The sequence below is a fragment of the Leucoraja erinacea genome, chromosome 13 (genome assembly GCF_028641065.1).
Source record: "Leucoraja erinacea ecotype New England chromosome 13, Leri_hhj_1, whole genome shotgun sequence".
NCBI classification, from domain to species: domain Eukaryota; kingdom Metazoa; phylum Chordata; class Chondrichthyes; order Rajiformes; family Rajidae; genus Leucoraja; species Leucoraja erinaceus.
In genome coordinates, this window is record NC_073389.1 from 27,044,972 (window position 1) to 27,068,944 (window position 23,973).

A 23,973-nucleotide genomic window follows, 5' to 3' on the forward strand; every position below is an offset into this window, starting at 1 on the left:
AAAGGGAATAACGTTTAGTGCAAGATAAATTCCAGTGAGGGTCCCCAATGAGGTAGATGGGAGATCAAGACCACTCACCCATTGGTGATAGGATGGTTCAGTTGCCTGATAACAGCTGGGAAGAAACTGTCCCTGAATCTGGAGGGATGCATTTTCACACTTCTATCAAAGGTATCAAAGGTATTTTATTGGTCACATTCACATACACCTAGGTGTAGTGAAGTGAAATGCTTCTTGCCATTTTGCAGCACATAAAAAAAGGATACAGACATAACATTAATAAGAGTTTTAAACATAAAGAACATCCCCCCACAATGGTTCCCATTATGAAGGAAGGCACAAAGTCCAGTCCCCAACCCCAGTTCACCCATAGTCGGGCCTATTAAGGCCTCCACAGTAGCCTCTACGGAGGCCCGATGTTCCAGGCCGTTCTCGCCAGGTGATGTTGCTCCGGCGTCAGGAGAGTCCTCTCAGCGGCTTGGGAACCCTGGAACGGCCGCTTCCGTACTGGAGGCCGCGGCTTCCGAAGCCAACAAGGCCGCGCCGGTTGGAGCTTCACAACTGGCGATCTCATCTAGAGATCCCAGGCTCCCGGTGTAAAGTTCAGCGCCGCCGCCCGCAGCTGGTCGTTCCACAGTCCCGCAGCTCCGCGATGTTTTCCTCAGCGATCTTCAGCTCACCGGAGCTCCAGCGCTGTGCCGCCGCCGAAGCCGACACCGTATCTCTTGCCTGATGGGAGAGGGGAGAAGAGGGAGTGTCCTCTAAAGAGAGACTTTAGATTAAACATTTGTTTAAGCACCTCTATGACATCACCTAGGTACCACACATTCTGGCACAATGGGTGACACAGCAGCGCAGTAGCTGCCTTAGTGCCAGAGACCCGTGTTTGATCTTAACCTCGGTGCTCTCTGTGTGGAGTTTGTACGTTTTCTCCGTGACAGTGTGGGGTTTTCTCTGGTTTCCTCCCACACCCCAAAGACCTGCAGGTTTGCAGATTAATTGGCCTTGGTAAATTGTCTCCAGTGTGTAGGGAGTGGATGAGAAAGCAAGATAACATAGAACTCGGCACGGACTGAAGGGTCTGTTTCCACGCTGTATCTCTAAACTAAACTAAACACATAATTTCTACCTGGGTACACAAAAATGCTGGAGAAACCTCAGCGGGTGCAGCAGCATCCATGGAGTGAAGGAAACGTTCCAGGTCGAGAAGAGCTTTGGCCTGAAACGTTGCCTATTTCCTTCGCTCCATAGATGCTGCTGCACCCGCTGAGTTTCTCCAGCATTTTTTTGTATCTTCGATTTTCCAGCATCTGCGGTTCCTTCTTAAACACATAATTTCTACCTCCCTGGCTCCACAACGACCAACCTTTGATAAGATAAAAACAGCACATTATCCATAATTATCTTATATCCAAATAGCTTATCATTGAAATAGGGCACAGGGGATGTCAGAAAACAAAATTGACCACTTTGCACCTGTGCAGCCTCCAGAAATAGTGTCTACACTCAGAATCACAGCTGGACATGTCAATAAATCAATTCATATCTTGAGGTTAAAAAGAGCGTGTTGGATTTGCGGTTATGAATAACATTGGGAGTTACAGGTTGAGGAACAGATGGCTGTGAGCCGATAATACCAAAGCTGCACAACGTAAAATAGGAGAAGACACAAGGAGCTGCAGGTGCGGTTTACAAAAAAAACAAATCAAAGTGCTGGAGTAACCCAGCGGGTCAGGTGACATCTCTGGAGAACATGGATAGGTGACATGACAGATCCTCCAAGACTACATTAGGATATAGAACATAGAAAAGTACAGCATAGGAACAGGCCATTCGGCCCACAATGTGTGTGCCGGACATGATGTCAAGATAAACTGATCAGGAGCCCTCCATGTATATGGTATTCCATGTAGATAATAGAATAGAAACACTGTCTCTTTAAATGAACAGCCCATCTTTTATTAATCCATCCAGCCCCCCCCCCCCCCCCTCCCCACAAGCACAATTAAAGACAGGGCTTCTTACTGGAGACACAAGGAACAGCAGATACTGGAATTTTGAGCAAATCACAAAGTGCTGGAGGAACTCAGTGGATCAGGCATCATCTGTGGAGGGACGAAGGGTCCCAACCTGAAAAATCATAGGTCCATTCCCTCCATAGATGCTGCTTGACCTACTAAGTTCCTCCAGCACTGTGTGTTATGCTCCAGATTCCAGCATCTGCAGTTCCTTGTGTCTTCATTTACAAACATGTTTAGCTCGGAATTTTGTAGGTACGATATTATAGACTTAGTTTAGTTTACTTCAGTTCAGTTTAGTTTAGTTTATTGTCATGTGTACCGAGGTACAGTGAAAAGCTTTTTGTTGTATGCAAACCAGTCAGCTGTAAGACTGTGTACAGATACAGGATACAAGGGAATAATATTTAGTGCAAGATAAAGTTCAGTAAAGTCCGATTAATGGTAGTTCGGTGGGTCTTCAATGAGGTTGATAGTAGCTCAGGCCTGCTCTCTAGTTGTTGGTAGGATGGTTCAGTTGCCTGTTAACAGCTGGGAAGAAACTGTCTCTGAATCTGTAGGTATGCGTTTTCACGCGTCTGTACTGCTTGCCTGATGGGAGAGGGGAGAGGGGAGAAGAGGGAATGAGAGAGGGGTGAAGAAGATGTAATGTTTTAACAAAGCTGGTTTTTGACAACAGGTGACTGAAGACCCTGTGGAACTCATCGAAACCCGGGCAGAGGTTCGATCTTTCGAGAGGACAGATGAAGTTATTAAATTGATTGGATACTTTAAAAGTGAATCTTCTGAAAGTGAGTTACCACAAACATTTCCCACTCCCCAGGACCCGTGGTGCTGATGTACATTTTGACGGAAAGATTTCACTTTAAAAGTTAAAAGATTTAGCCTTAAATGTTCTTTTAAGGTTCCCTTAGCTGTTGAATTTTTAGCAGTTTGGTTTAGTTTCAGTTTAGTTTAGAGATTTAGCGCAGAAACAGGCCCATCGGCCCACCGTGTCTGTGCTGGCCATCCACTAGCACTATCCTACACACTAGTGACAATTTACAATGGTTACCAAGGCCAATTTGATCCTTCCTACATACAAGGAACGATTTACAGAAGGCAAGTAACCTACAAACCTGAATGCCTTTCGAATACAGGTGCACCTGGATAAAACCTACATAGTCACGGGGAGAATGTACAAACTCTGTACAGACAGCACCCATAGTCAGGATTGAACCTGTGTCTCTGACATGTAAGGCAGCAACTCTTCCGCTGTCAGTTTAGAGATACAACATGGAAACAGGCCCCTAGGCCCACCGAATTCAAGCTGACCATTGATCACCCGTTCACACTCGTTCTATGTTATCCCACTACCTACCTGCGTTATTGACTCCCTACACACAAGGGTAGTTTACAGAGGACAAATTAACCCACAAACCCGCACGTCCTTGGGATGTGGGAGGAAACCGGAGCACTCAGAGGAAACCCACTCGGTTACGGGGAGAACGTGCAAACATGAGTATGGGTTTGAACACAGGTCTGTACCTCGTGTGCCACCGTGTAGCTATGAAACACGCCACGTGACACCAGCTCGTTGGGCTACTGGCGGAAGTGGGAGGGCAGTGCAACAAGAGCCTCGGTCCGCTATAACCGAAATCCGCTATATCGAGGTCCCTTATTCTGAACGTTTACTGGACTTTTACATAACGTTGAGGTCTAAACAAAATGGAACTTCTGGTCATTGCTAAAGTTTTGTGAAGGTATTTAAATTCACTGTAAGTCTCGTGAATCTATGCTTTATAGAAACTTGTTCTGTGAACGAAATACAAAACATCATTAAACTTGAAGAGATCCACAAACACAGCGTGGTATAAGATAATCATAGAGTCATACAGCAAAGAAACAGACCCTTCAACCCAAATCATCCCTCTAAACCTTTTCTATCCATGTACCTGTCCAAGTGTCTTTTAAATGCTGTTATAGTAAGTGCCTCCTGTGGCAGCTAGTTCCATATACCCACTGCCCTCTGAGAGAAAAAGTTGCCCTTCAGGTTTCCTATACTTGGTTAGCGTTAAACCCATAAAGTATGAATTAGAGTTTAGAATTTAGTTTATTTATTGTCACGTGTACCAAGGTAGAGTGAATTTAAAATGTTTTTGTTGCGTGCTATCTAGTCAGTGAAAATACAATACATGATTACAATGAAGTAGTCCACGGTGCTTTAATGAGGCTACTACTTTAATTGAGGCATTAATCTGATAACATCTTCTCTTAAAATAATAATCAGTTATTTTTTAGTATAGTTTAGTTTATTGTCACATGTATCGAAGCACAGTGAATAGCTTTTTGTTGTGTGCTAACCAGTCAGCGGAAATACTATACATAATTACAGTCAGGTCGTCCTCAGCAAAGATACTAGATCTTTGGTCCACGGTGAACAGATTCATGGTGAAGGGAAAAACATTTAGTGCAAGATAAAATCCAGTAAAATCCAATTTGAACAAATCTGTTTGTACAGTCATTTCTATTTTGTCATTTTGCAGAACAAATATAACTCAAATTACCAAAAGGAATATTGGGGCCAGTTTTGACACCTCTGAAAATCAATCTTAAAACTAGAATGCTGTAAAATATTAACATTGCTTTGCAAAAGTTCTAAAAAAAGGTACTGGTCTGACTGGTTGCCTGATTTTAAAATAGTTAGAACCAAAATCTCATTGTTTGGATTCTTGAAATTGGTAAAATATTCCCTGGTGATGTATTAATATAAGCAGCTGCAGGTTACACGATAGCCTGTCCTTTCATTGCCTGAAGTCCTCCATCCATTATCAGTCTGCTTTACTGAGACCACTGAGAGTCATGTTTTAACTCTGATGCCTTATATCATTCGCCAATTATGCCCATGGAAAAAATAGCAGCAATTTATGATGTATTATATTACTCTCAGTTGGTTAAAGGGGAACATGTTTTTTAATATCTTTTAAGTTTGTTTGTAATGCATGATTTGTAATTGTTAATTCAATGTATACAGTTAATTCAATGTATACAGTACAGTATATATATATATATATAAGAATTATTCATTGTAGGCAGCGTTATTAACAGTTGCTCCTTCCATAGAGTCATATAGTCATAGAGACATGCAGTGTGGAAACAGGCCCTTCAGCCCAACTTACCCATGCGGACCAACATATCCCATCTACACTTGTCCCACCTGCCTGCATTTGGCCCACATCCCTCTAAACCAGTTGTATCCATATACTTGTCCAAATGTTTTTTAAACATTGTGATAGTGCCCGTCTCAACTACCTCCTCTGGCAGCTCGTCCATTTATTGTGTAAAATGGTTGCCCCTCAGGTTTCTGTTAAATCTTTTCCCCCTCAATTTAAACCTCTGGTTCTCAATTCCCCTTCTCTGGGTAAACGACACTGTGCATTTACCCTATCTATTCCGCTCATGATCTTATACACCTCTATAAGATTATCCCTCATCCCTCTGTGCTCCAAACCTCCTGCTTTCAAACCTAGTATTTTGGAGGCACAGAAGGAGACAGGTGGAATCATTGCATCCCCACACAAGGGTCAGGTGGATAAAAAGGCTCTGAATTTTCATCACAATGTTGGCTTCTTCCTATGTGAGTTCAGCCGATGTCTACCGCAAGAGCAGAACATTAGTGAGACCTGGACACTGATCGTTTTGGCCTCCTATGCAGGCACAGCCTTTGTCTCACCCCAAAATATCCAGTGAAGGAGAATGGGGGGGGGGGGGGGGGGGGGGGTTCCCAATTTCAGGACGTATTTGCAAGAACTCAGGATCTTGATCTGTGCTCAAACAAAAATCAACTCCATGCCTGTCACTTTCCACCTTTATTCCCCCCACCCCCCTCCAGCTTTACATTCCACTCTTCTTCTCTCCTTATCTTACACTCTTTGTGTCTCCTTGTCTCTTTTTTAAACCCTTTTGCATTTATCCACCCATCTGCCAATCCAAACAAAAATCACCTGTAACCACCTATCACTTGCCGAGTTTTGTCCCACCCCCACCGTTCTTTTCCAGCTTTCTGCCCCCCCCCCCCCCCCCCACCCCACCTCCACCACTCCGCTTCTACAATCGGCATGAAGAAGGATCTCAACCCAAAACATTGCCTGTCCAATTCTTCCACAGAAGCTGCCTGACCCGTAGAGTTACTCCTGCACATTATGTCCTACACAGAATTCCAGCATCTACAGTTCCCTGTGTCTCCCCAAGAAAGGTCAGCTCTTCATTAGCAGAGGATTCAGACACATTTACCCTGTCACACAGGCAGGTGGGACTAGTGCAGATGATGCATGTTGGTCAGTGTGGGTAAGTTGGGCTGAAGGGCCTATTTCCAAGCTGTATGAACTGTCATCAGGCAACTGAACCGTCCTTTCAACAACTAGAGAACAGTCCAGAGCTATTATCTACCTCATTGGAGACTTTCGGAATATCTTTAATCAGGTTTTATTGGATTTATCTTGCACTAAACCTTATTCCCTTGAATCATGTATCTGAACACTGTGGACAGTTCGATTGTAATCATGTCTAGTCTTTCCCCTGACTGGATAGCATGCAAAAAGAGCTTTTCACTATTACTCGATACACATGACAATAAACTAAACTAAACTAAACTAAACTAAACTAAACTAATCTTGCACAAGGCAATACGAACTTCCAATTTCCCCCGATTTTCCTCTTGATTCCACTCCAGGGTAATTTGGAGCCAGTGCAAACTGTCATTAGACAATGACGTCTCTTTTCACAATATTTCACATTTTCTAATCTCCACTTCCATCTTTGCATCTTCCTTTCTCTCCCGCTCTTTCGCACACAGATTACAAAGCCTTTGAAGACGCAGCTGAACACTTCCATCCTTACATCAGGTTTTTTGCAACTTTTAATAAAGGGGTGAGTAACTAAACTTAAAAATTAAAGCAAAAACAAATTGTTGACAGGGTTGGGAATTTGTTTAAATCGAGAAAAGTCAGAAAGTGGGCGTAATTAGAATGTATTCTAATCGGATTGACTGTCGCAAGGATATATGCTGGGACTTCTACTATTCACTTTATTTATTAATGACTTAGACCTCACAATAGAGAGCCATATATCCTAGTGTACCAATGAAAACAGAGATGGGTGTCACAGTGTATAGTTCAGACTGCAGCATAACATTACAAAGGCCCTTTGATAGACAAAGTGAAAGGGTAAAACAGTGGCAGATGGATTTCAACATAGTTAAGAGTGAGGTCATCAATTTTAGACCTAAAGAAACAAAAAGATCTGAGCATTCTTTTTTAAGTAGTGAAAGGTTAGGAACTTTAAGGTTTGGAACTTTGGAAAAGGTTAGGAACTTTAAGTGTGAAATTTTGTGGTTTGATGTGTTCAGAGCATTAAAATGTAAGCCTCATAAATGTTACCCTCTACATCGAGGAGGCTAGGATGCACAATAGAGAGAATGTTTCACCACCTCTGTACAAACTAGTTTTTAAAACACTTCTGGACTAAAATGTACACCTCCAGATACAGAGACAAATTTTTTCCCAGCTGTTATCAGGCAACTGAACTATCCTATCAATGACAAGAGAGCGGTCCTGAGCTACTATCTACCTCACTGGAGACTTTAATTGGACTTTACTGAAGTTTATCTTGCACTAAACATTATTCCCTTTGTATCTGTACACTGTGGACAGCTCAATTGTAATCATGTATAGTCTTTCCGCTGACTGGTTAGCAAGCACGCTCAGTACTGTGAAAACATCCTAAACTAAACTGTACATTTCGAGGCATTGTTCATTGTACACTGGTTTGCATCAAGCCACTGATTTGGCAGCATGTCATTATGGCTCCAAGAGAAATTATTAGTAGAGATCTAATTTAGAAGAGGCTTTGATTAATGCTTTTATAATTTAGGATCAATCCTTAACAGAGCTATTTTTTATCTGACACTTGGGTAGTTCAGAATAATGGGATGGAATTCTAAGAGATTCTCCACACAGAATATATTAGGAACCATACTTACAAAGAAAATATGTCAAAATTGTGGGACTCGCAACAATTTAAAGTGCTTTAGTTTTAGTTTTTAGTTTTAGTTTCAGCGATACAATGCAGAAACAGGCCTTTCAGCCCACCGGGTCCGCGCCGACCAATGATCCCCACACATTAACACTATCCTACACACACTGGGGACAATTTTTATATTTACCAATCTAATTTACCTACGAACATGTACGGCTTCAGAGTGTGGAAGGAATCTGAATATCTTGTAGAAAACCCACGCAGGTCACGAGGAGAACGTACAAATTCAGTACAGACAGCACCCGTAGTCGGGATCGAACCCGGGTCTCCGGTGCGGCAAGCGCTGTAATACAGCAACTCTACCGCTGCCCCACCGTGCCGCCCTTAATTGATCATTAATAGAGTTTACTTCAATAATGCTATTAAGGGTCTCAGAGCACCGATAAATGTCTAGAATTAAGGTCAAATTGTACAGAGAGGGTGGAGGCGCCTGGAACACGGTGCCAGGGGTGTTGGTGGAGGCAGATACGATAGGCATTGAGGAGGCTTTTGGATGGGCACATGGATATGCAGGGAGTGGATGATCATGTATATATGTAGGCAGAGGGTAGGGGTTTAACCTGTTAGGTACGGATATTGCGAGCTGAAGGACCAGTTCCTTTGCTGCAGTGTTCAATGTTCTATGTAAAGGTCATAATCATAGAGTTCTACAGCATCGAAACAGGCCTTTCGGCACATGCTGACCAAGATGCCCCATTTATGGTAGTCCCACCTGCCTGTGTTTGGCTCATATCCTTCTAAACCTTTACTAAGGCGAGCCTCGCTTTAATTAGACCAGGATTCGGCAGAGAAATTGTGACTGAAAGTTTTGCAGAAAGTGTTTGTAACACATCATAGGAAATTAACCTTTAAATATGTAAATATTGTTTTAATTTTTTTCTTTTTTTTATTAGAAGCATTGTACATATATCTTAATCATGATATGCAACATAATACATTTCGTGTACAACTTAAAAAAAAATAATTTGGAGATTCAGCATGGAAATAGCCCCTTTAGTACATCAAGTCCACACCAACCATCGATCACCCGTTCACACCAATTCTATGTTATCCACTTACGCATCCACTCCCTACACACTGGAGGGCAATTTACAGAGGGTCAATTAACCTGCAAACCTGCACGGCTTGGGAATGTGGGAGGAAACCGAAGCACCCAGAGGAAACCCATGCAGTCACAGGAAACACATAAAAATCCCACACAGACAACACCTGAGGTCAGGATCGAACCCAAGTCCCTGGCGCTGTGAGGCAGCAGCGCTACCAACTGCTCTTTAATGTAATTTTAAAAACTTATATATTTTCATGTTTTTTTTCTATGTATGAAATGTAATAAATACAAATTGTTGTGATATAGTAATATGTATGTAGATAACATTCAAGAGAAGAGAATGCTGTTGCAGCTTCCATTATTGTTAAATATACCCGACAATGTATCTTTTAGATTTTTCATGATTTCTCTGAGGCACATTAAACATTTGTATTGATCAAAGTGAAGAGGCGACAGTGGCGCAGCAGGTAGAGCCACTGCCTCGCAGCGCCAGAGAACCAGGTTCGATCCTGATCTCGGATGCTGTTTGTGTGGAGTTTGCACGTTCTCCCTAGAACTGCGTGGGTTTCTTCCAGGTCCTCCGGTTTCGTCCCACATCCCAAAGATGTGCAGGTTTACAGGGAAATCTGTCTCTGGAAAAAATTGTCCCTGGTGTGTAGGCAGTGGATGAGAAAGTGGGGTAACACAGATGTATTGTGAACGGGTGATCGATGGTCGGCGTGGACTCGATGGGCCGATGGGTCTGTTTCCATGCTGTATTTTACAATCAACACTTTACATTGTTTCTAGTGGATTTCCTGTTTTGATGAGCTATGAATTCATGTCAAAGGCAACTTACAATTTGTTATGATGAGGTTTTTGTGCAAGTTTAATCTTTTCAGTTCTTCCCTTTGTTACGCTGATTCCCGCCTGGGTAGGTTGCAAAGAAACTTTCACTGAAGATGAATGAGGTGGATTTCTACGAGCCTTTCATGGATGATTCAATCACTATTCCCGATAAACCCCATTCAGAGGAGGAAATCGTGGAGTTTATTCAAGAACACAAAAGGTAGATAATTGAGTCACAGGAATTGCAGATGCTGGAATCTTGAGCGAAAACACAACATGCTGGAGGAACTCAACGGGCCAGGCAACGTCTGTGGAGGGTCTGGACCTTCTTCAGTCGTCAGTCAGTTTCCATCCACAGATGCTGCCTTTCCCGCTGAGTTTCTTGGGCATTTTGGCAAAACACAAACTGGTGAAGGAACTCAGTGGGTCAGGCAGCATCTGTGGTGGAAAATGGACCAACGACATTTCGGGTTAGGACCTTACTAGATAATTGGTAGTTGTGTTTCACAATTAATCAATAATGTTTTATTATTAATGGTTAGTGTTTTATGTGTCATTCCTAACTGTCACTGTAGGTTGTTGTCACTTGCGGGCGGAGCACCAAGGCAAATTCCTTGTATGGGAATACTTGGCCAATAAACGTATTCATTCATTCATTCATTCATTCTTTCATTCATTCATTCATCATGGAATGAACTGATGATCCATTGAGTACTTACTTCTGTAAATAGTAAAGGTGGGGCTTATCGACGTTCTTAGTAGGTGGCCCTGAAGAACTAGATCATCCTCAGTTGCTCCAACTGGACAATGTGTTTTCTAATTGTCTGAAAATCTTATTTATTGCAGCGGTGAGGTAGTTTATCAACATTAAGTGAGACTCCATGCTTACTAGCAAAAGTAAGAATATGGCTGAAGAAAGGTCCAGACCTGAAAAGTCATTCTGGAGAAGGGTCCCAATCTGAAATGTCACATATCCACATTCTCCAGAGATATTGCCTGACCTGCTGAGTTACTCCAGTATTTTGTGTCTATCTCAAGAATATGTTGCCTGATCATTCTTTATTGCTGCAGGATAGTACCTGCCTTTGACACTGTGATTGTTCTGATTTCAGATCAACTCTCAGGAAGTTGCGTCCGGAAGACGTGTTTGAGACATGGGTAAGACAAATGGCATATTTCCTATCTAGCAATTGGTAAAGGTGGGAGACTGGTCGATTCACTTTTCCAGCGAGAAAGATGTGAAAGCAAAAGGAATGGACACAATGTGGACTGAGGAACAAGTTGCCAGAGGTGACAAAGAAGATGAAGTGAATGAAGGGCAGCACAGTAGAGCAGCGATAGAGTTTCTCCCTTACAGACCAGGGTTCAATCGTGATTACGAGTCCTCTCTACACATTCAGAAGTTTGCACGTTCTCCCTGTGACGCCATGGATTTCCTCCCACACTCCAAAGACATGCTGGCTTGGTTTCTGTAAATTGTCCCTAGTGTGTAGGATAAAGCTTGTCTACAGGTGATCACTGGTTGGCGCAGGCTCAGTGGACCGAAGAGCCTATTTCCATGCTGTATCCCTAAGCTAAACTAAAGTAGATGCCACAGATCGGCGGAACTGTATTTAAAATATTATAATCTTACATAGAAACATAGCAAATAGGTGCAGGAGTAGGCCATTCGGCCCTTCGAGCCTGCACCGCCATTCAATATGATCATGGCTGATCATCCAACTCAGTATCCTGTACCTGCCTTCTCTCCATACCCCCTGATCTCTTTAGCCACAAGGGCCACATCTAACTCCCTCTTAAATATAGCCAATGAACTGGCCTCACCTTCTGTGGCAGAGAATTCCAGAGATTCACCACTCTCTGTGTGAAAAATGTTTTTCTCATCTTGGTCCTAAAAGATTTCCCCCTTATCCTTAAACTGTGATCCCTTGTTCTGGACTTCCCCAACATCGGGAACAATCTTCCTGCATCTAAGCATTTTGTAAGTTTCTATAAGATCCCCCCTCAATCTTCTAAATTCTAGCGAGTACAAGCCGAGTCTATCTTAATAGTATTGAACCAGCAAAGTGGAGGCCAATTTGGACTGAGATAAGGAAAAACATTTTCAGCCAGAGAGTTGTGATTCTGTGGAATTCTCTGCCATAGAAGGCAATATTTAAGAGGGAGTTAGATGTGGCCCTTGTGGCTAAAGAGATCAGGGGGTATGGAGAGGAGGAGGTACAATTCTTAAAGGATTGGACAGGCTTAGATGATTCTCGAGTTGGGGAAGCCAGAGAACAAAAACCCCCACAGTCCACAATGGAAAACATTTTCAGCCAGAGAGTTCACTGGATGGTTTCAAGAGAGTTAGATTTAGCTCTTTGGGCTGAAGGAATCAAGGGATATGGGGAAAAGCAGGAACAGGGCACTTTTAAGATGATCAGCCATGATCATATTGAATGATGGTACTGGATCAAAGGGCCAAATGGCTTACTCCTGCACCTATTATTGCGATGTTTCTATGTTTCTAGCACTCTTAATTCTGTGTCGGTATATCACAGTTATTTTTAGATCATGAGGCTTAATTTTCTGGGTAGAATTTTGGCACGTTGAACAAGTATAAAACAAGTTGTCAAGAGTTTGTGGGTTAATTGGACTGTGAATTGCCCCTGGTATGGAGGGAGTGGATGAGATAGTGGGATAACATATACTAGTGTGAATGGGTGATCGATGGTCGGCGTGGACTTGGTGGGCCGAAGGGCTTGTTTCCATGCTGTATCTCTAAACTAAACTAAACTACTCCCTGAACTAAACTACTCCCCTAAACTAAACTAGACTAAACAAACAGCATGGACAAAGGTGATCCCACAGCAAAGAAAAGAGCAACTGGGGAACTTGTATAAATGGAAGCAATTTTTATTTTTTTGTTAAGAAATCTCTATACATTCTTTACAGTGCAACACTAATTTGTGATCTGTATTCTGTGCAGGAGGACGACATAGATGGGATTCAAATTGTGGCTTTTGCTGAGGAAGAAGATCCTGGTAAATATATTTAAAGCCAAACATTAAGTCTGGGGATGTGAAAAGACCTTTCACCACATCACATACTTTCACCTCATATCATAAAACTCGTTATTTAATCGCACGCTCCCTTAGATAGACACAAAGTGCTGGAGTAATTCAATGGGTCTGGCAGCATCTCTGGAGAAAAAGGATGGGTGACATTTCGGGCAGGACCCTTCTTCAATCCTGACCCAACCCCGACTCATCTATTAAGCACAACGAATAAGCTCTGAGCTCTGATCTGCAAAAGACTATTATTATTTGTTATTTGCACTATATTTGTTATTTATTGAACTTTTTCGTTTTTCCCCCCCGTTATGTACAATGTTTACATATTCACATATTCTGTTGTGCTGCAGCAAGTAAGAATTTCATTGTCCTGTCCGGGCCCAATGACAATAAAACACTCTTGACTCTTAAATAACAAGTTTTATGACACGAGGCGAAAGCATGTGATGTGGTGAAAGGTTTTTTCCTTGGAGCTTGGGAGGAAGCCAGAGCACCCAGGGAAAACCCACGCGGTCACAGGGAGAACCTATAAAACTCCATACAGACTGTACCCAATGTCAGGATTGAACCCGGGTCTCTGGCGCTGTAAGGCAGCAATTCTACCACTGCTCCACTGTGCCACCCCAATGGTGGACTGATGGACAAATGCAGCACTAAAGATAGGTACATAATATCTTTTTTTTGCATAAACAGCATAGCAACACTTGACATTGAGACATTGGTGTACTTCCAACTCAGTGAGAGGATTGGAAACTGTTCTCATGCCTGCAAGGAAGGGTAATAAATACTGAGATTCCCTATTTTTAAAATACAAAGTATTTTGGTCTTCAGCTGACATACTCTGTCTTGACTGGACATAGCTGGGAACAGCAACTGGAAGCGGGGGAGGTGGAAATCACACCCTGCTGGAGTTTTTGCAACATGATTCCACCCAAGCTGTAAACTGCCCCCTGGTTGGGTTGCTCCTGGGCCTGGCCAAGCTGGCCATCCGCGAGTCACGGCGCCAGGCGGCGGAGGGCTCTACCCGGGCCAGCTGCCTGGCCCTTTTCCGGGGTTACGTCCGTGCCCGGGTGGGATTAGAAAGGGAATACGCCCTGTCTGTGGGCACCCTGAGGGAGTTCCGGGACCGCTGGGCTCCGCAGGGTGTTGAATGTATCCTCAATAAGGATTGTATCATAATTGTATAATAGTTTATTATGGATATATGTTTGTATTGTATTTATGGTGGTGGGTTCTGGCTTGTTTTATTGTAGTGTAAATATTATTTTTTAATAATTGAATAAATTTTTTGATTAAAAAAAAAAAAAAGCTGTAAACTGCCCAGGAGATTCGGAAATACTTGGCAAAAATATTTGGCCCTGCAAAATATTATTTTCTTTCGGTTTGGCCAATGTTGAAGTTGGAGGTTAATGCAGAAAATTGGTATCAAGATAAAAGATAAGATAGTATTATTTGAACTAAATTTGGACAGCATGCAAGGGCGGCCCAGTGGGCAGAGTTGCTGCCTTACTGCGCCAGAGACCTAAGTTTGACCCTGACTATGGGTGCTGGTGTCTATTGTCTGTACGGAGTTTGCACGTTCTCCCTGTGACCGCGTGGGTTTTCCCCGTGTGCTCTGGTTTCCTCCCACATTCCAAATATGTACAGGTTTGTAGGCTAATTGGCTTTGGCAAAAATTGTAAATTGGCCGTAGTGTGTAGGATAGTGCTAGTGTACGGGGATCGCTGGTCGGCGTGGACTCGGTTGGCCGAAGGGCACTGTTTCCACATTGTATCTCTAAACTAAACTAAACTAGACTAAAACAAAGCCTTTCTCTGTACCTCGCAACACGTGACACTAGTAAACCTAAACCTAAACCTAAACCGAAAGAAGTAGAAACAAGGAACTGCAGAAGCTGGTTTACAAACAAACAGGACACAAGTGTTTGAAGAAGGGTTTCGGCCCGAAACGTTGCCTATTTTCTTCGCTCCATAGATGCTGCTGCTCCCGCTGAGTTTCTCCAGCAATTTTGTGTACCTAGGACACAAGTGATGGCCTTTTTATCCTCAAGCCTTTGTTCCAACCATCTGCCTATCAAAAACCTCCCTCAGCTTTGATCACCTGCCATGCTTTGTCCTGCCCCTCCTTTCTTCATGCTTTCCCCCCCCCCCCCCCCCCCCCCCCCCCCCCCCAATCAGTCTGAAGAAAGGTCCTTATAATGCATTATAAGTATTAGGGTCTAAATAGCGCACCCCTGCTTCTACTTATGTTCTTTCTCATGTTTAATTGTCATATTCACTGGCAATGGAACAATTATGTTCTTGTTTGCAACAGCTTAACAAGCCCGTAACATGCCTACATTTATAGAATTGTAATACTGCTGCATGTGAGAATTTCACTGTTCTGTTTTCAGTACACATGACACTGAAACATTCTTGACTCTTGACAGCAATAGCACGCAGATGAAATATATAATAATCAATAAATTAATAACCATATTAATAGATAACTTTAATTGTGTAAAAATCAAAGTCCATAGTACAATCAAAGACACAGTCCATAGATCATAGCTATTTTACTTTACTTTTGAGAAACAGTGCAGAAACAGGCCCTTCAGCCCACCATGTCCATGCCAACCATCGATCATCCCTTCACACCAGGTCTATGTTATCCCACTTTCTTATCCACTCCCCACACACTGTAAGGGGTAATTTACAGAGGCCCAATCAACCTACAAACCTGCACGTCTTTGGGATGTGGGAGGAGACCCGAGCACCCGGAGGAAACCCATGTGGTCAAAGGGTGAATGTGCAAATTCCACACAGACAGCATCCAAGGTTAGGATTGAACCCGGGTCTCTTGCGTGGTAATGCAACGGCTCTACCACTCCATGGTGGAATTGATTTCCATGGATCAAGGAGGGTCCCGACTAGAAACATTGCCTTTCCATTCCCTCCACAGATGCTGTCTGACCGACCAACTGAGTTCCTCCAGCACTTTGGGTTTTGCTCGAGATTCCAGCATCTGCAGTTCCTTGTGTCTCCATGAACTGTTTACTTGGTTAAGAAACTGTGGTTTCATCCATGAGAATAATTGGGCAGTTTTATTGTTTCACAGACGGCTATGAATTTCTGACAATCTTAAAAGAAGTAGCACGAGAAAACACAAACAATCCAGACCTGAGCATTGTGTGGATAGACCCAGATGACTTCCCTCTGGTGAGTAGAAATGTCACGCAGCAATTAATACTAAATGCACTACAGACGGCTCTGTGGCAGTAATTTGATCTTTTATGATTATTTCAGTTGTTTACTTACTGGGAGAAAACCTTCAAGATTGATCTCCATAGACCCCAGATTGGAGTGGTGAATGTCACCGATGTAAGTAGAGTCATCAAAGTCCAACCTTACGCTTCCTATCTTTTTGTTAACGCAGGTATGTTTTGCCATGATCTGTGGGATTAGATTTAGGTGTTTATTGTGACGTCTAATGAGGTACAGTGAAAAGGTTTGTTTTGCATGCTGTCCAAACAGATCAGATATACCGTACAATCAAGTCAAACTTAATCAAGTCAAATTTCAAAAGGTAGAGGAAAGAGGGAGAAGATACAGAGTGCAGAATATAGTTCTCAGCAGGGATGCAAGGCAGGTATATGCATTTATGCATTATGTATTTATGCATATACGCATTTATGCCTGGACCTGATTGTGATTTTGTGCATGAACATCACTATGCATTATTATCATTAGAAATTCACTTATGGATTACATACATCTAACATAGAACAGTACATCACAGGAAAAGGCCCTTTGGCCCACATTGTCTGTACTGAACATGATGCCAAGATCAATTCTTTTCTGCCTGCACGTAATCCAAATCCCTCCATTCCTCGCAAAACCATCTACCTATCAAAGAGTATCACTGTACATGAGTCTCTATGTGTCTGATCGTTTTCAATTCCTTCATCCATGTAGACTTATTGTGTGAAATTCTGGTCGCCCAGCTAGAGGAAGGATGTTATTAAGTTAAAAAAAAAGAGCAGAAGAGATTCACCAGGGTGTTATCTGGGCTTGCGGGCTTGAGTTATAGGGAGAGGTTGGATAGGCTGGTACTTTTTTCTTTGGAGCACAGGAGGTTGAGTGGCGACCTTATTGAGGTGTACATGATCATGAGGAGCATGGATAATATGAACGCTCACAGTCTTTTTCACAGGGTGGAGGATGCTAAAATCATTCAAGTGAAAGGGGAGAGATCTAAGAGAAATCTCCGGGTTTCCTCCGGGTGCTCGGGTCTCCTCCCACATCCCAGGGGCATCTTTTTCACTCAGAGCATAAAACAATCTGGAAAGGGCTGCCAGAAGAAGCTATCAAAGTGCAAACAATTACAACTTTTAAAAGACATTTGGACAGATATTTGGAATGGAAGGGTTTAGAGGGATATGGATCAAATGCAGGTAAATGGAACGAGCTGAGAAAGCCACTTGGTCGGCATAGACAAGGTGGGACGAATGGCCTGTTTCCATGCTGTATAACTTTGTGACTACATGACTTATAGATGTAATAGCTCCAGTGTGCAAGGAAGCATATATGCTCATTTATACCTTTCAGTCAATCTTCTATTCATTACCAGCACGATGGCACTGCAGTAGAGTTGCTGCCTTACAGTGCCAGAAATCCGTGTTCCATCCTGACTATGGATGCTGGCTGTATGGAGTTTGTATGTTCTCCCCGTGACCTGCCTGGGTTTTCTCTGGGTGCTCTGGTTTCCTTCCACACTCCGAAGAAGTATCGTTTGTAGATTAATTGGCTTGGTAAAATTGTAAAGTGACCCTAGGGTAGTATTAGTGTGCGGAGATAGCTGGTCGGCGTGGAGCTGGTGGGCCGATGGGCCTGTTTCCACACTGTATCTCTAAATGAAACTAAACTAATATCGGAGCAAAATAGAAGAGTTTTGAATTTGCTTTCTGGACATTATGTAGGGAAGGTGTCATTGATATTCAACTTTGACAAGTAATAGTTATTTGTGATATTAATTATCTTCCTAAACAGATAATTAAATCAAAAAAATATTACCAAACAGCCAAACACCAAATATTGTATTTGCTCAAGCTATCAGAAGGAGCTATAAATGTTGCCTTAAATCTTCTCTGTTTACCTGGTGTATTTATTCATGAGCTAATTTAATGGACCATTTAATGTACCATTTGCAGAACTACCTATGGTTGGCTTTATAATGGGGTGTAATTTTCAGAAACATGTATCTAGAATGAGATGCCAGAGGAGGTAGTTGAGGCGGGCACGGTAACAGCATTTGGAGACTTTGGAGATATGCCGTGGAAACAGGCCCTTCGGCCCAGCCGATGAATGATCACCCTGTACACTCGCTCTATTATAGAAATTAGGGACAATTTACAATTTGCAACTGATAAAGCTGCACGTCTTTTTGCGTGTGGGAGGAAACCGAAGCACCCGGAGAAAACCCAAGGTACAAACCCCGTACAGACGGCACCCGTAGTCAGGATCGAATCCGGATCTCTGGCGCTGTAAGTCAGCAACTCTACCTCTGCGCCACTGTGCCACCCCTTTGCGTTTGCACAGATACATGGATAGAAAAGGCTTAGAGGGATATGGGCCAAATGCAGACAGGAAATATTAGTGTAGATGGGGCATCTTGGTCGGTGTAAGCCATCCACAGTGTACAGATACATGATAAAGGGAATAATATGAATAACGTTTCTGTAAGATAAAGTACAGTAAAGTCCGATCAAAGATAGTCCGAGGGTCTTTAATAAGGAAGATATGAGCCCAGGACTGCTCTCTAGTTGGTAGGAGTGGATGAAAAAGTGGTATGACATAGAACTAGTATGATCGATGGTCAGTGTGGACTCGATGGGCCGAAGGGCCTATTACTGTCCTCCATGATGCTATGGTATTTGTGACTCACCTGATCTATCCACCATTAGTTGTTCATTAACACAGTGACATTATTGTTTTGATGCCTAAAGGCCGATAGTATCTGGATGGACATTAAAGATGATGATGACCTACCATCAGCTGAGGAACTGGAAGAATGGCTTCTTGACGTTCTCTCAGGAAAGGTTAATACGGAAGATGATGATGATGATGATGATGATGATGACGATGATGATGACGATGATGATGACGATGATGATGACGATGATGATGAAGACGACGATGATGATGATGACGACGATGATGATGACGATGACAATGATGATGATGATGATGATGATGATGATGACGATGATGATGACTAATCATTGATCTGTAATCTTCATTTATCAACAATGTGAACAAAATAATTCTATATGTTCAAAGGTATTTTAAAACAGATATGTGTTATTTGAGAGAAATACTTGAAATGAATTCAAATTCTCCTAACGATCAAAGTAAAAACAGATTTAAAAATGAAAGACAACTGATTTATAAATCTTACTCTGCTTATTTTTTTAATCGCAGTTTCATCATTTTCCTGTGATCATAACAAGCTTGAATTTACACTGCTCTTCTCAACACCTAAGATCAACTGGACACATTTTGCAGCTGATTAAATGTGATTGAAACGTTGAGAGAGACACACAAGATGCAAACACAAGGTGCGGGAGGAACTCAGTGGGTCAGGCAACATCTGTGGAGGGAATGGATCAGCAACGTTTTGGGTTGAGGAAGGACCAGACTGAAGAAGGGTCCCCAACCGAAACATCATCTGTCCTTTCCCTCCACAGATGCTGACTGACCTGCTGAATTCCCTCAGCACTTTGTGTTTTGTAACGTTGTTGTAATAAGGTGGCACAATGACGCAGCTGGTAGAGCCATTGCCTCACAGCGCCAGAGACCCGTGTTGATCAATACGTGACATTTGCACATTAGTGCCCTCCAATGTTTTACAAGTCCACACTTTTCATATCTCCCAATGCAAAACTACTGGATGTTTCTTTGACAATGGTTACTGAAGAATGCAAACCACAATTAGACCATGCATGTGCTGCAGTTAGGAGGTCTTTGTATTGAGAGGGCAGTTTTAATGCCAGTCATATTAACTGCATGATTTTAATTTTAAACATTAGGGACAGCGACACAGCTGCTGCCTCACAGCGCCAGAGACCTGGGTTCGATCCTGACCTCAGGCGCTGTCTGTGTGTGGAGTTTGCACGTTCTCCCTGTGGCTGTGTGGGTTTACTCCAGGAGCTCTGGTTTCCTCCCATATCCCAAAGACGGCGGGATGTGGTAAATTAATTTGTAAAATTGTCCCTTGTATGCAAAGTAGGATAGTATAGCACTAGTGTGAACAGGAGATCGATGGCTGGCATGCACTCTGTGGGCCGAGTTACCATGCTCATCTCATATGTAATCTAATCGAATTTAACCTACGGTAACAAAATCTAATCTAAATATATTCTTACTCTGCCTTGGTTCTACTTGATAGGTAATGCTGTCTGTAACTGTTTGACCAAGACATGATCCAACACAAAACATTGCACTATGTTTGTAGCAGATAAATGATACCCAGCGTTCTATAACAAATATAAACCAGAAAATTATTTGAGGAAATAATTATTAAAGATTGATTTCTAATTAAGGAATTGAATATATCAACTAAAAGTATATTATAAAGCTCAAAGTAAAAAATCAAAGCATCATTGCATATTCAAGGTCACTTTTGTTATTGGAAACAAGAATTTAACTTTCAATGATTCAATGATCAATGATATTTTATTGTCACATGGACCTAGGTACAGTGAAATGCTTTGTGTTGCATACAACCCAGTAAAATCATACAGCAGACCACACCTCGGCAGTATACAGAGTGTTACCACATTTATGCTGCTGACAAACCAAAACCTGTTTATCATTTTCCTGTTCAAAGCTTTTGCAATTCATATTTTTAAATGAATATAAGATTAACATGATAAAAACTGCAGATTCTCAACATGTTGAGGCTCTTACATGTGTTTTAAACAAAGAATTAATATATTTTCTCAATGCAAGAATGTGCACAGGAATTTATATTGAACCGTTCTTGGTGTAACATAAGAAACATACATATAGGTATGTGTGTGTCTGTCCTAGATGTCTCCACTATTATTGGAGTCTGCTCCACTGTGGCAGCTTGTGTTAAATATAAAGAAGAGAAATATAGATAAATATCTCTGACCATGCATTATGCCTTCCATGGAAGAATGTCGCCTAATTTGTTGGGGGTCATGTCTGGGAGAAGCATTTCCTATGGCGGCCGACAGTGGCGCAGAGGTGGAGTTGCTGCCTCCACCGGAGACCCGGATCAATCCTGTCTGTGCTGTCTGTTCGGAGTTTGCATGTTCTCCCTGTGACTGCGTGGGCTTTCTCTGGGTGCTCCGGTTTCCTCTCACATCCCAAAGATATACAAGTTTGAAGGTTAATTGGCTTCTGTAAATTGTAAATTGTCCCTAGTGTGTAGAATAGTGCTAGTGTATGGGGTGATCGCTGGTCGGCACGGACTTGGTGGGCCGAAAGGCATATTTCCGTTCCGTATCTCTAAAAAAAAACCGTTAATACATTTTCAGGAACATTATCTGCAGTATAATTTTTTAATTATAATGTACTGTATATGTATAATCTAGAGCCAATAATTATCAATTTTAAGACCAATTGATCTTTATAGAGGTGTACAAAATTATGAATAGATCAGACACACAGTCACTTACCCAGAGTTGGGGAATCAAGAACCAGAGGACATACAGACAGTAGGTTTAGGGTGAGGGAGGAAAGATTTAATAGGAACCTGAGGGGCAACGTTTTCCCCTCAGTGGGTGGTGGGTGTATGGAATGAGCTGCTGGAGGAGGTAGTTGAGGCAGGTAGTATCGCAATGTTTAGAAACATAGAAAACAGGTGCAGGAATATGCCTTTTGGTCTTTCGAGCCAGCACTGCCATTCAATATGATCATGGCTGATCATCCAGAATCAGTACCCTGTTCCTGCTTTCTCAATATATCACTTGATTCCGTTAGCCCTAAGAGCTATATCTAACTCTCTCTTGAATACAACCTCCACCGCCTTCTATGGCAGAGAATTCCTCAGATTTACAACTCTCTAGGTGAAAACGTTTTTCCTCATTTCAGTCCTAAATGGCCTACCCCCGATTCTTAAAGTGTGACCCCTGGTTCTGACTCCCCCAACATCGGGAACATATTTCCTGCATCTAGCCTGTCCAATCCCTTAAGAATGTTATGTTTCTATAAGATACCCTCTCATCCTTCTAAATTCCAGTGAATATAAGCCCAGTCGATCCATTCTTTCATCATGTCAGTCCCACCATCCCGGAAATTGACCTGGTGAACCTATGCTGCACTCCCTCAAAAACAAGAATGTCCTTGTTCAAATTAGGAGACCAAAACTGCACATACCTCAGGTGTGGTCTCACCAGGACCCTGTACACCAGTAGTAGGACCTCCTTGCTCCTATACTCAAATCCTCTCGCTCTGAAGGCCAACATGCCATTTGCTTTCTTCACTGCCTGCTGTACCTGCATGTTCACTTTCAGTGACTGATGTACAAGGACATCCAGGTATCGTTGCACCTCCCGTTTTTCTAACATGACACCATTCAGATAATAATCTGCCTTCTTGTTCTTGCCGCCAAAGTGGATAACCTCACATTTATCCACATTATACTACATATGCCATGCATCTGCCCACTCACCCAACCTATCCAAGTCACCCTGCAGCCTCATAGCATCCTCCTCGCAGCTCACACATGCCATCCAGCTTTGTGTCATCCGCAAACTTGGAGATGTAACATTTAATTCCTTCATCTAAATCGTTAATATATATTGTAAATAACTGGGGTCCCAGTACTGAGCCTTGCGGCACCCCACTAGTCACAGCTGTTTCAGAAACAATTGGACAGGTACATGGATTGGACAGGTTTCGAGTGATATGGGCCAAACGCAGGCATGTGGGACGAGCGTAGATGGGACATGTTGGGCCGAAGGGCCTGTTTCCACACTGTATAACACTATGACTTTATAATAAATTATCCCAGGATCGAAAAGGCATTCTAATGTCATTACACTATCACGTGTAAGCGCATTGTGATTCCACTGCCTAAAGGCTGCGATGTAATAGTAGATTCCATTAACATACAGCTGGACTGATTAAAATGCCAAAAGATTATGGGATTCCAAACTTCTAAACTTGGAGAACCAATGTGCACAGCAAGTTAATACAGAGTGTTCGGCATGTCCGTGGGACAGAGTGGCATTAAGAATTAGAGGAGGGCAGCCAGGATAATTCAAGGTCGTGAATCTTTTGGCTGAAACGGTTCCAACATTGCAGGGTCCTGTTGTATTCATCTTATCAAAGTTTGGTTTTGCATTACCGTTATACGAAGTAAAAAAAAAAAATCAGAAACAACTTCTGTCCAAAGTTACAGAATTGCATCCGTTCTTTATGGCTCAAATACAGGGCTGTTTTGGCAGGAGAAAATGTATTAAACCTTTAGTGCAGTCCATTACCCTGGTTGCAGCACTATTTTACAAGACCTTAGAGTAGACAGATGGCTGTGGAGGGGTTATGGGGAGAAAGCAGGAGAATGGGGTTGAGGGGGAAAAATAGATCAGCCATAATTGAATGGCGGACTAGACTTGATTGGCCTAATGACTTATGAACTTATGAAACCGGAACACCCAGACAAAAACTAGCAGGGAGAACGTATAAACCTCATACACACAACACACGTAGTCAAGATCAAACCGGGTGCATGGCGCTGTAAGGCGCCCCACGTAAAAAGTGTGTACATATTAAAATAATGAGTGTGCGAAGCAAAGTTGTTTGGGAGTGTAACGGGCTGACTGAATGGTTTATTTCTAGATATAAACAGTATCTCTCCGCCTGTTTCCTGTATGTCAATCAATCGGTTAGTGGGCTGCCAAAACCTTATCCTCTGGAATTTCCTCCCTAACCCTCTGTGCCTC

General features: G+C 42.5%; 1 protein-coding gene across 1 annotated transcript in view; it reads left to right on the forward strand.

Moving 5' to 3' along the window:
* casq2 (calsequestrin 2) overlaps positions 1-21,683 on the forward strand; it is a 31,156-nt gene extending 9,473 nt beyond the window's left edge. The window contains exons 4-11 of the mRNA XM_055644672.1: positions 2,698-2,809; positions 6,853-6,926; positions 10,059-10,189; positions 11,082-11,127; positions 12,938-12,992; positions 16,119-16,219; positions 16,307-16,381; positions 19,006-21,683. Of these exons, the coding sequence (XP_055500647.1) occupies positions 2,698-2,809; positions 6,853-6,926; positions 10,059-10,189; positions 11,082-11,127; positions 12,938-12,992; positions 16,119-16,219; positions 16,307-16,381; positions 19,006-19,278 (867 nt within the window). The 3' untranslated portion in view covers positions 19,279-21,683. The remainder of the gene's footprint in view (positions 1-2,697; positions 2,810-6,852; positions 6,927-10,058; positions 10,190-11,081; positions 11,128-12,937; positions 12,993-16,118; positions 16,220-16,306; positions 16,382-19,005) is intronic.
* Positions 21,684-23,973: the final 2,290 nt, after the last annotated feature.